This window comes from Antedon mediterranea, chromosome 8 (genome assembly GCF_964355755.1).
Source record: "Antedon mediterranea chromosome 8, ecAntMedi1.1, whole genome shotgun sequence".
Lineage (NCBI taxonomy): Eukaryota > Metazoa > Echinodermata > Crinoidea > Comatulida > Antedonidae > Antedon > Antedon mediterranea.
Window position 1 is genome coordinate 511,360 of NC_092677.1, and position 11,616 is coordinate 522,975.

The 11,616-nt window shown below is 33.4% G+C and overlaps 2 protein-coding genes across 2 annotated transcripts; one reads left to right on the forward strand and one right to left on the reverse strand.

The window, feature by feature from the left end:
- On the reverse strand, nt 1-5,602 carry LOC140057506 (V-set and immunoglobulin domain-containing protein 1-like). Its single transcript, XM_072103200.1, has 8 exons — nt 5,383-5,602; nt 2,688-3,026; nt 2,271-2,543; nt 1,824-2,042; nt 1,627-1,656; nt 1,085-1,171; nt 384-432; nt 1-156 (listed from the first exon to the last, which is right to left on the reverse strand). Exons 1-8 carry the CDS (start codon nt 5,480-5,482, stop codon nt 153-155), a joined length of 1,101 nt encoding a protein of 366 aa, XP_071959301.1. The 5' UTR covers nt 5,483-5,602; the 3' UTR covers nt 1-152.
- LOC140057507 (uncharacterized) lies at nt 5,108-11,590 on the forward strand. The gene is made up of 8 exons (XM_072103201.1): nt 5,108-5,242; nt 7,410-7,451; nt 8,107-8,256; nt 8,936-8,974; nt 9,343-9,378; nt 9,882-9,989; nt 10,199-10,229; nt 10,563-11,590. The coding sequence occupies exons 2-8, from the start codon at nt 7,412-7,414 to the stop codon at nt 10,657-10,659; spliced, it is 501 nt and encodes a 166-aa protein (XP_071959302.1). The 5' UTR covers nt 5,108-5,242; nt 7,410-7,411; the 3' UTR covers nt 10,660-11,590.
- The last annotated feature ends 26 nt before the right edge of the window (nt 11,591-11,616 follow it).

The window sequence follows — 11,616 nt, forward strand, 5'->3', positions numbered from 1 at the left end:
TGTAATAATCTTGACCTTTGACCGATCGATGAGTATAATATTTCTCTACTTTCTTATTATAACAAAGCTCAAGGGATAATGGAACTGGCCACGTATTGTTACTCTTCATGCATGCAGGCCTTTTCAAAGATAACCAATTACAGCAAACCCACTTACCTATACAAAAAATAGGACTACTTTATAAATTTAAAATGCTAGGTTTATACAATTAACAATACTGATGGTTAGAAAAACTCTAAAATTTTATAAAATATAAGTAAAATGATTCCATTGTTCCCATTTACCAGTAATTTATAACTAAATCATGGGTTTTGTTATGTTTATTTGTATTGTAATATCATGTTTTTAATTGACGAAATGAAATGAAATAATTGATATCTCACCAGTCTAAGTCTTTCCGTTGTGTTGGTCGCATATACTTGAAAGCGTTTCCTAAGTAACAGAAAACACTCTATTATTTATTTTTATATACATTGGAAAAATTGTATTTCAAAAGTAAATTTATCTCATCGAAATTTAAATTATTTTCAGTACTATAAAATATTACAGACAATACAAATTGATCAGAAACAAACTACGTTTATTTTTCGTTTTAATGACGCTTCGCGTGATTACACAGATATTGAATTATTCTGCAGGGCTCTCCAAAAGACACAAACCGAATGTCTATATTAGTAACGAGCTAATCATTGGATAACAAGAGACCTCCCACGGACTATGCAGTGTACAACCGTCGCATTAAAGGTTTCAGCAGCGGCAGCAGCGAAAGTCGTAAACTTGCATAGGTCGTCTTAAGCCAATGTAAGCCGTCAAACGATGAACTTTCGGTTTTTACAAGTAATGAAGCGTGAAAAGTCAAATTGTTACAAGAAAAAACAAATTTAGAATGGTAAAAAATGTATTGCAATTTTAATAATTACTAATAACAAATAGAAGTTAAACAAAAAAGCAAATGACGCTGCGTGGTTGTGCGTGGCAATTGCGCGTACACAATGGGCTTATACAGATTCACAAAACTATTACATACCGTAAGCTCCTTGACACACATCCTGCACAATCAAGGTTTATAACAAAAATTACTTACGTTTCTTCAAAATTATAAACCCAGCTATAAGTAAAGAAATTGCAATAACTGAAACTACGATTCCAACAACCGCTCCACCACTCAAACCTACAAAGTAAATGAAGTTGAATCATTAATTTTTGTTGTTGTAAAAATTGGCACTTGGTTTACATCTTCAGGGACGTCATCGTGAAAATTCAATACAATGTTTGTCAAAACTATATTCACATGGTAAAGTATACAGCAAACACAAATACTATGCTGCACACCATACATGAGTTAGTGGTTTCTACAAACCCACGACATCCTCCTATTGTATTCATATTTAGGGGTAGCATTGGTAAGAACTCTTAGATACTTGTGTGTTTGTGTTTTTTTAAAAGCCATGGTTCCTACTTGGACGCCACGCAACAACGTAGGTACAACGCAAGTGAGTTAATCAAACGAAAGAATAATCCACCGTGACGTGATTGGTCAATTATTACGTCTTTGCGCTGTGTCCAAGCCAAGAGTGACCCAAGTTTAAGTATGCATCTTAATCTCCACCACTGTTATATTCTTACCTTGTTTATGCTCTGTATCTGTCTTTTGTGCTAAAAATAACAAAATGACAAATAAAATGATTACTATAAGAAAAAGACGATGACAAATGACAAATACAATTATTACTATAAATAGAAATATATGATTCAATAATATAATTGACTTGAATGAACAGTATGAATTCCATAGTCCTATTGTATATGTGCGTATTACATACCTGACCCACAGACCAGTTGTGACGTAATCATAGATGAAACTTCGTTTGACGCTTCGCATGTCACGTGCTCGCATGAATCAATGTCCATTTTAACATATGATAACTCCACTTCTTCGTACTTCGAACTGTTTGTGTATACAATTATTGTAGCGATTGGAAAAGCGTCTACCTGGCAGAGTAGCGTATTTCCAGTAACTGATAGATTTATAACAGGTGCGTCTATAATAAAAAGCATAACTTTTAACTTATAAGTCAAATATCTTAAAGCATTAAACATTGATTTTTAAAGGAAACAATGAAGGAAAGAAGAGTAAACATAGAATCTAACATTCAAATGATTGCTGAGATCATCTACTATCCACAATAGATGTTTTCAGGAATGAAACTAATCGCCAGACCCGTAGATTACCATAATAAGTCGCAAGAAAAAGACAGAAATGTACATACGCTTTACTTGCAACAAGAGAGTTTCACTTAGCAACACGCTTGCGTTGTTTCCAGATCTACATCGAATTTCACTTCCATGATCTTCTCTAGTTAATGTGTCAATCTTTAGAATAGTATCCTCCATTTTGTAATTACCGCCATCAATTGTCCTGTTATTAACTGACCACGTGACAATAGAAATAGGTTGTGAATCTGTTACGCACGTAAGGATGACGCTATTTCCTGTTTGAAGTATTCCAGAAGGCTGCTGAGTAATGTTTGGTACACTATTCCCTTAAATAAAACAAATATTCTATAATGCACTTTTTGCGTGTCATACAGGCGCTCCATAGTTGTACTAAACATTTACATTTACAATACTTGTTTAAAAAATATCTATTTTCTGTGAAGAATTATATTTTCTATTACAGTACTTACATATTATATTTAACCGTGTCGAAGCTTTTGATCCTCGTTTCGTCTTAATGACGACTACTTCGCAAACATAAATTCCAGCATCAGATTCTGTGACATTAGCAATGCCTAAACTAGCATCTCCAAACGAATTTGCTGCCAAGAAATAGCCTTCAATTTTAGATTCATTCCTCACAATTATGTTAGTTATATCTTGTTTAGATTTTACATAACTCCATGAAATGTCGATGTCGCCATTCACAGTTTCCGGATCATAATGGCATTTTAAAATCGTTGGTTTTCCTTTTGTTGCGAGTTGATTTGAAGGTATCTCTACGGTTACATTACTGCAGAACACCAATACTGAAAAAATATAAACAATTATTGTCTATAGATAAAAAAGAAAAACCGGACTTAGACGGCAGAAAATACATAGGTTACAGACTTACCATTGCACGAAGTAAAGATTATAACAATCAAACTTAATATACTTCTACAAACACCTTCCATGCTTTGCAGATTCTGTTTACAGGTCCATATGGATTGGACCTAACAACAGGAAGTCTAACAAGTCCTTTCAACAACTGACAATTCAGTTAAAACACTTTCTAGTTTTTGGAGAAAATATTACGTTTATATAACTGTGTAAGTCTTTCACACTGCTACCTCATTGTTGACACCTTCAGTGACTAATACGTTAGAACCATTTTTGATTCATTGATAAGAAAATAGAAAAAAAAAAAGCCAAATAAAGACTGAAGAATCACAATAAATGTTTAAATAACAGGACAAAGAGTAGTTAATCATTGATAGTGTCATGATCAAAGGTTGCTTTTGATTCGAGTAGTATGACCTATAATAGTTTTTAAGAATATTTATAATGTAGCCTAATTGATTTCCTACCACCACCTCTGTTGCTTGAATAAACACCTTTAAACAGAACCACACTTTGCGGTATTTTTTAAATATTTTTTTTCCAATAATGTTATGGATAATAATAATTTGGATAAATTTGAATAATCAATCAGTACTTGATCTGAATATTTCTTCTCTTTCAAACGAATGAGAATGAAATATAGTTGACTCAAGTTAAAAATCATTCAAAATAATCAACCGAAACTTGTATCAGGTAAGCCGAATTAAAAATTATAGTATGGAATAATAGAGTTGGTGATAAAAGTTCAAGATGGGATAATAAAATTGACCTAAATTCTACTCTGGAAGATTTAAAATTCTGGAAACAATCAAACATGTAAGCTAATAATTTAAATATCCATAATACAAATATTTGCAATGCACACTTTTCTCCTCAAGAACCTTACTAATTCGACCACAAACAAATGTATTCATAAATTCTCTAGAGGGCGTGCTACGGTTCAGGATTAATTATTGCATGGGGAGCATTCCCTGATGACCTACCACCAGTGCTCTAAGTTTAAGCATGAACCTATTATAGGTCCATGGTTTAAGCATGAGTGAATGAGATAGATCCATGGTTTAAGAAATACATATGACAATGTTGTAAGAGTGTATTATTTAGGCCGTCATGGTGATTATCAAGTCATTGTTCTTAAACGGTAAAAAGTGCCTATAAATAGGCCTAACAAACAAGATACGCCTTCTTTTTCTGAGTACAAGATACAATGCAATAATGAAAGTTTGCTTTTACCATAAATTGATCACGTGCGCAAATATTTTTAGTGTTCATGTGACCTGTTGGTGTAATAAATTAATAACTTAGCTTAATGTTTTATGACATTGGGATCAACAAGTTCAACAACATTGCAAGCAATAACATCATTCTGTTTCCTTCTAGCCTATAGAAAAGTCAGTGCCATTGTGTTTGGATGAATTATAGTAAGTATAAATACTTTTGCACATTTAAATAACAACAAGCGCTATATCTTTAATCCACTATGTTCACTCAGCTGGAACCAGCCTTAGTATCCATAATATGCGTACGCGTACGCAATGACTATCGTATACGTACGCGCAACGCAAATGATTTGACCAATCACAAGCGGCAGTGGCAAACAATTGAAATTGAAGTCTCTCATATGTTAATTTCATTTGTGTATTACTATGCCTTTTTAAATGGTATATTTTCAATCCGAAATCGTCTTAAACGAAACAATTTGGTGAATATTTTAATCTGGGAGTGTCTTTGTTTAAAATAAACCCTAGCCTATAATGCCTAAACTATTGATTTAACCAAATCACGATTACCAGTGTGTGATTATCATCTGTCGAGTGTCTGAATAATCCCAGTTGATGTTCTTTTGTACCTCTTAACCTCGTAATTGAACCTTAACAATATTACAAAAAATATCACCAATAAAAGTCTACCGTTATGTTCAAATTCTAACGGTTTTTCAGTACAATAGGCTTTTGAAAATCTGTTTGAGATGTGGATAATTGCATTCTTTAATTGTACGTTTGGTTAGTCTTTATACCTGCCTGTTCAACTGGAACGAAGAATAACGGACTGTTCACTACCGGTACAATAGACTATACACTCCAGTTTTCAAAGCCTATTCACCCGGCGGACTTATTATAAGCAGCGGTAACAACATTTAGCAGTAAGAAATTTCAATTATTTTCCATTTTATTTCAGATTTTATCACTTTACTATAAGCACTAGAAACGAATAATAAAATATCTTGATATTTAATTAGTGTGATAGCAACAGCAGCGGAAGCAAACGGTGCGGTTTTCTCACCTGCGGCGGGATGGTAAGCTGCGACAATCAACACCGCGCCCTTTACAAAACCCGGCAGATTTTGCTCATCTTCGGAGCAGAATTCATTGAGCTCCTGCATCCTCTTTTCACATCCAAACTTTAAGCGGATTCATGATGTTTTGATGATGTAGACTTTTAGTGAACTCAATACGTATTACGAAGTCATTTCCGTAATCTGATAATGATATGTTGAACAGTGTCATCGATACTATCGTATAATTAATGAAGTCTAACCTGTTGATCATATTTGTTATTCATAATAATCACAAACGTTTATTGTTCACTATAAATAATAAAAATTACAATAATACATTAAGTATGCAAAATTACACTAAGTAGGCTAGTACATTAGCGGAAGAAAACCTTGTATTTTACTGTTAAACCATAGAGAAATATTGGTATATGTGAATGGGAACATTTATCATCTCTAATTGACCTCAACATCCATCACAATATCTTTGTCATAATCATGTTAATAAGCAGCATGATTACACTCATATTTTTATCATGATTAATACGCGCACATCCTCAGTAATTCAGAGTACAGTACTTGTTGTTGCAACACCTTTACAGCAATATTCCTTTTGTACTTAAGTCTATTATTGGACGTATGTGTTAACCAGAGCGAGAGGTGCAACAAAGAACACTAAACGATTCCAAAGAACAACATAATATAATAAATACTTAATAGTATGTGTGAATTCATTACGAAACCGTTATTCCGCTGAGCCGTCGAGTAGTTATCACGAATGGGCGTGGCAACTTAGACTATCGTTACTTAAGCATAATTATTAAGAAATGTATACCCGACGGTATTATACTATTAATAATATATTAATAACATAGGTTGTATATCCATGTATATGCTGCTGCCGCATAGATTTTATCATATTTTATACAACATTATTTTATGATTTTTGTAAGGTGATTCATGCATTTGGTATCGTAGTGATGTCAACCCAGCATGATCTTAACTACAAGCCTGCATTTAGTGTGTGTCGTGTTTCCATCGCACACAGCAAGAGTCCACTGGCCTGGAGAAACCAGTGTAGGCCTACTTATGGATGCGATAACATTCATAAACTGGGTTTCTTCAAAATCCTAATATATTTCCGAATCGTCATACTGGTGGTGACTGTTTCATACCAATTACATCGATTATTACGCATCGCGTACGGTTTCTATAGCTGCGTCTGATTTGTGACGTCACTGCCGTACGCGCACCGGGTCGAAAAATTTCTAAATTACTTTACTATACCTTCTTTATGATTCGCCAATTAAGTGTATCACCGATTAATACAGTTTTGTACAAAGCGAAAATTAAAAATAGGCTTATTGATTGTTCAATTTGGCACAATAATTGTGAATTTTTATTTTTTAAATAAAACATGATTGATGAATAATAAATAATAATAACTTTATTGAACATACGCCTTTAAATCGGCGGCACACGTTCTTCTGGACGGTGCGTTCTTACATACATTACATACATTAAGTTAGCCAGAAGGCTAAATAAAGTATAAAGAGAAAAAAAAGAAAAAACATTTAAATGAAAGGAAACGAATTGTATAAAAAGAAACTAAAGAGCAAAAAGTACAATACTTAACTTTGATGGAGTGTTATTATTTATTATTAGTATTATTATCAATGTTATTAATATGTTAATTTTAAAGAAAATATTATTAGACTTATATTAAAAATGTCATTTAATTTAAATATTATATTGTTTATTATTATTTAATTATTTATGTTCTTGTTAATACTGTATATAATTTAATTATGTTATGAGTTATGATCTTTATTATAATAAACATGAACATAGTTTATATACTATTTTTTTTTTACCATACTCAGTGTTTGTGAGCCGGCCCTTCATGTGCTTGATGTATTGTGGGCTACTTACTGTGCATCTCCAATGAGTTCTGATAGAAGTTTAGACTCAGTCTCTTTACCTATCCAATAACATTAATTTTTTTCATAAACAAATATTAATGTTTTATTCACAGATATGAAATTAAAAATCTTCCTATGCATGTTAATAGTAGAAGGTAAGTTCAGTTCATCAATGGCGTATTCCTGTCTAGACTAAAATAGTTTATTTACAGAATGTAACATGTCTAAGAGCCATTATACAGTTTATGCCTGTTATGACGTCATATCAAATTTTGATGAACCTAATCATGTTATCAGATTAATGTCAAACGATAAAGCAAAGAAAGAGATGATGAAAACATGCATTATGTTTACTTAGTGATTCATTACAAAACATAGCTTAGACAATGTTTGAAGATTGGTTTTCAGTTGGTTTATTTTTAAGATTTTCGCGCCACATAATCATTTTAAAACATGAATGATAACAACACAAGTATTAACTTAGCATAGGGTTAAATTGAAAGTTAGACATAGTGAACAAAATGAAAACATTGCACATAAAATAGAAAAGCCATTAAACTCTATCAGTAATTATAGTATATATAGGCCCAACGTATTATTATTATGTTTATAATATGGGCAAATAATGCATGCAAATGATATATCTTTGAGAGACACGCCCTTTGGCGATAGTTGTCTTTTGTCTCTCCTCCGTGATCCCTTTTTATGTATCACTAAAAGAAAAGGAATAAATAAATAAACTATATAGACTAACTTGCGGAACGAAATTGTGCATTATCAAACTAATTCATAAAATACTTTTGTTGTAAGCTATTATATTTAGCGTGCGATGTCAGACAACACAAATATCTGAAGAAGTAATGGTGGAAGTAACAACAAAAGAAGATGTACCAATGGTAGCAAATGTAACACCAAGTCAGTCACCAGCAAACAACACAACTACAGCAGCACCACCACAAGGTAAAACAGTAACCGTTATCTGCAGGTTATCCTCTTAGTTTCCTTCTTGCTTCCTAAACTTCTCTCTTGATTTCAACCATTACATCGAATATTCCTTATTATATATCCCCCTTTTCTTCTCTTCTCTATTTTACTCATTCCTAATTAATTCTTTTTCTTCTCTTTCTTACTCTCCTTTTATCTCAACTATTGGGTCTACACAAGTAAATTATTTTCTTTTTTTCTTCTCATTTCCTTGCGTTTTCTTCTCCAACTGCTTTCATTTGTCTTCTTCTGTTTCTTAATCACTTTTTTTTCTTTCAACCATTAAACCTTCATCGGCTTTGGGCCTACAGCAGCAACATAAACTATTCCCTTCCTTTCTTTTCTTCTCCTTTCTTCCTTCTTTAACTCTAAAATTTCATTTGTCTTCGTCTGTTTCTTAATCACTTTCTTTCTCTCAACCATTAAACCTTCATCGACATGGGCCTACAGGAGCAACGTAAATACTTAATTTCTTTCTCTTCTTCTCCTTTTTCCTTCTTCTACTCAAACTAATTTCATTTTTCTTCTTCTGTTTCTTAATCACTTTCTTTATCTCAACCATTAAACCTTCACCGTCAAATGTATCTCCTCTGTGTTCAAATATCAAATTTTTACAAATTCAATCAATCAAAATTTTGTTTTACTTTTTTCACAGTCAATATGACGACTAAAGATTCTGGTGAAAGCAGCGACAGTAAGTTTTATTGTAGCAAAATGGAAATTTTACACTATTCATCTTGAGTGTGTGAATGTACATGTTTATAACAACAGTGATATAGCAATGGATCCATTTAACAATAGTTAGCAGGTTTAAGAAAACACTAAACGTGCAGTGTAAAGCTTGGTTCCTACTAGGACGTAACGCAATGACGTAAACGCAACGTAAGCAACTTGACCAATGACAACCGACAGTTTGAATAATCCATCGCTTGTGATTGTTCAAATCACTTATGTTGCGTCACGTCCTTGCGTTACGTCTCTAGTGGGAACCAAGCTAAAGGAGGCACACGTATATCAACCAACAATAAGAGTAATAAGTGTTATTTATTTATTTATTTTAAGGTGGTGAGTCAAAGGAGGAGGAAGATGAAGATTCAGGTAATTTCTAAAAAGAGGTATTTGAGGAGATATTAACTTTAAATTATTGGATAAAAGCGATATATTAAACCTGACGAAATTTACCGATATGGGTGTTCTTTGAGGGTGGGTGGGTGGGTGTTAGGCAGATCGCACGAAAGGTACCGATGTGGGTCTTCCTTGAGGGTGGGCGGGTGGTAGGCAGATCGCAAATCATAATTGGGCGTACAAAACATCTACCGATTGTTTTCCAATTTTTGACGATCAGATTCTAAAGACCTGTAGGAACCAATTACATCACGTTAATTAATTTTGTGCACTAATTGAGGGGGACATGGGGACGTGTGATTGCGGGGAAATTGGGACGTGTTGCCTCACACTCACAGTCGATTCCTTGACACAGAGTTTTGGTGTGTCTGGTCCACCAGGCGCGACGACCTACCGACACAACATGCGTAGTCGTCCAGGTCGTCGCAAAGCTCATAAGTCTGTGGTTCTAATTTTAAGACTTAATGTTCTTACAGGTGACTTAAGTGGAGGTGCTATTGCTGGTATCATTATTGGTGTCATTCTAGGCCTTGTTTTAATTGTCATCATTGTATACGTTATTGTGTCAAAGGTTTGCACTAAAGGTAAGTCATTTACAACAAATAAATGTAATATAATATTCGTTATAGAAGTCTAATTAAACCTGAATTATACGCATGGCTGATTTTATATGGAAGAAACATGACTCAACATGAATATGACACGACTATACGAAGCGTTATAAAGTCTATATTAATTCGATTCATGCCCATCGATTTATTGATTAAAAACATTGTCATTTTTATGTTTTCAGGTGATGCTCAACCCGCCCCAGCAAAGAAAAGGTAAGTACGCAAGTCAGATAACTGGTATAATATATCGTAACCTTTGACCGGGGCGTATGTTTCTATTCTATGTAGGCCTATTTCATGGAGAAATAACTTATTTTTCCATGGTTGTATAAAAAAGCCTTCCGATGATTACATAGTACTTTCTCGGTAAAATCCTCGTCACATTTTTGCTAGAAACAAAATTGATTGATATAATTCAAATATTAACATTAGATAAACACTGCCGGCATAGTTTGAACTTGTAGCTAATACTAGATTGTAACAAAAAAAACAACAATAATATGGACAATAACGTCAAATATAAACTATGTATTGTTTATTTTACAGTGAAGTACGATACACTGAAGTCGAAAAGGGGGAACCCGCAGCCGATAAAATCGCAGAAGAAGACAAACCGGCGGCAGACGCAGAAGTAAAGGCTTAATAAATTTGACATAAGATAGTTTAAGCTGTAGATATTAAGTGTATAAACATAGGCACAACCTTCTTTAGTTATCTCTACTTAATCTATCAATCTTTTAGTACGCCATTGTAATTCTATTTTGTAGCAAACACTTACTTTAGTATTAATATATAATGTATGAATATAATGAACTGGATGGCTGAATACCAAAATTTGCCGACTTCAACGCCTTTATCGTGCCTTTAAAGCTGGTTTCTAATTGGACGCAACGCACATGGTGAGTTGACCAATCACATGCGACAGTTCGGGTGACCTATACCGTCGTGATTGGTCAAATTTCTTGCGGTACACTTTGCGTTGTTGCGTTGCGTCCAAGCATAGTCAATAGACTACAACTATTGCTCCATGGAAACCAAGCTTAAACCAAAGTTCGACAGTGTAGTAACTAATGTTTTTAGAGGACAATTCACACCAAATTAACTTCTATCTTTGCAACAGGCCATAGTGCATTAACTTGATTCTTTAATTTTAGTGGTGTCGAATAACTCTAAATATCGAATTAAATACGAATCCATGTGCATTAAATATTTTCTATGTAAATTAGTTAAGGAGGATCAGTTTCACTATGTAATTTGCTTATTAGATCATGTACATATTAATAATGCTTGCCAGTATTGTACTCTTAGCTTTATATAGTTTACATTTTTTTAATACAGGTGGACGAAAGGGCGTCATAGTTGTCGCGCATATACCCGTTTTCTACGCGCAAGCGCGTTAAGTGCTAGTGTTAGTAATTTGTGTAGAAATAGTACGGTATAAGCCCAGTAGTAATAGTACGGTATAAGCCCAGTAGTAATAGTAGACCATGAAGTTATAAACTCTATGAGTAGACATTTGCTAATTTTGTATCTTTGATTTTTGATGAAAACAATTAAAATACAACTTACAATAATATTTAGAGTACGAAATACAACTTAT

What these genes read in the sequence shown, in the direction of transcription:
- LOC140057506 (XM_072103200.1), bottom strand. Translation starts at nt 5,482, where the DNA reads ATGCAGGAGCTCAATGAATTCTGCTCCGAAGATGAGCAAAATCTGCCG. An exon ending in GACACGGTTAAATATAATAT is followed by an intron (nt 2,544 to 2,687) that starts GTAAGTACTGTA and finishes GTTTTATTTAAG; the next exon opens with GGAATAGTGTACCAAACATT. An exon ending in AGATACAGAGCATAAACAAG is followed by an intron (nt 1,172 to 1,626) that starts GTAAGAATATAA and finishes TTTACTTTGTAG; the next exon opens with GTTTGAGTGGTGGAGCGGTT.
- LOC140057507 (XM_072103201.1), top strand. Translation starts at nt 7,412, where the DNA reads ATGAAATTAAAAATCTTCCTATGCATGTTAATAGTAGAAG. An exon ending in TACAGCAGCACCACCACAAG is followed by an intron (nt 8,257 to 8,935) that starts GTAAAACAGTAA and finishes CTTTTTTCACAG; the next exon opens with TCAATATGACGACTAAAGAT. An exon ending in CCCGCCCCAGCAAAGAAAAG is followed by an intron (nt 10,230 to 10,562) that starts GTAAGTACGCAA and finishes TTTATTTTACAG; the next exon opens with TGAAGTACGATACACTGAAG.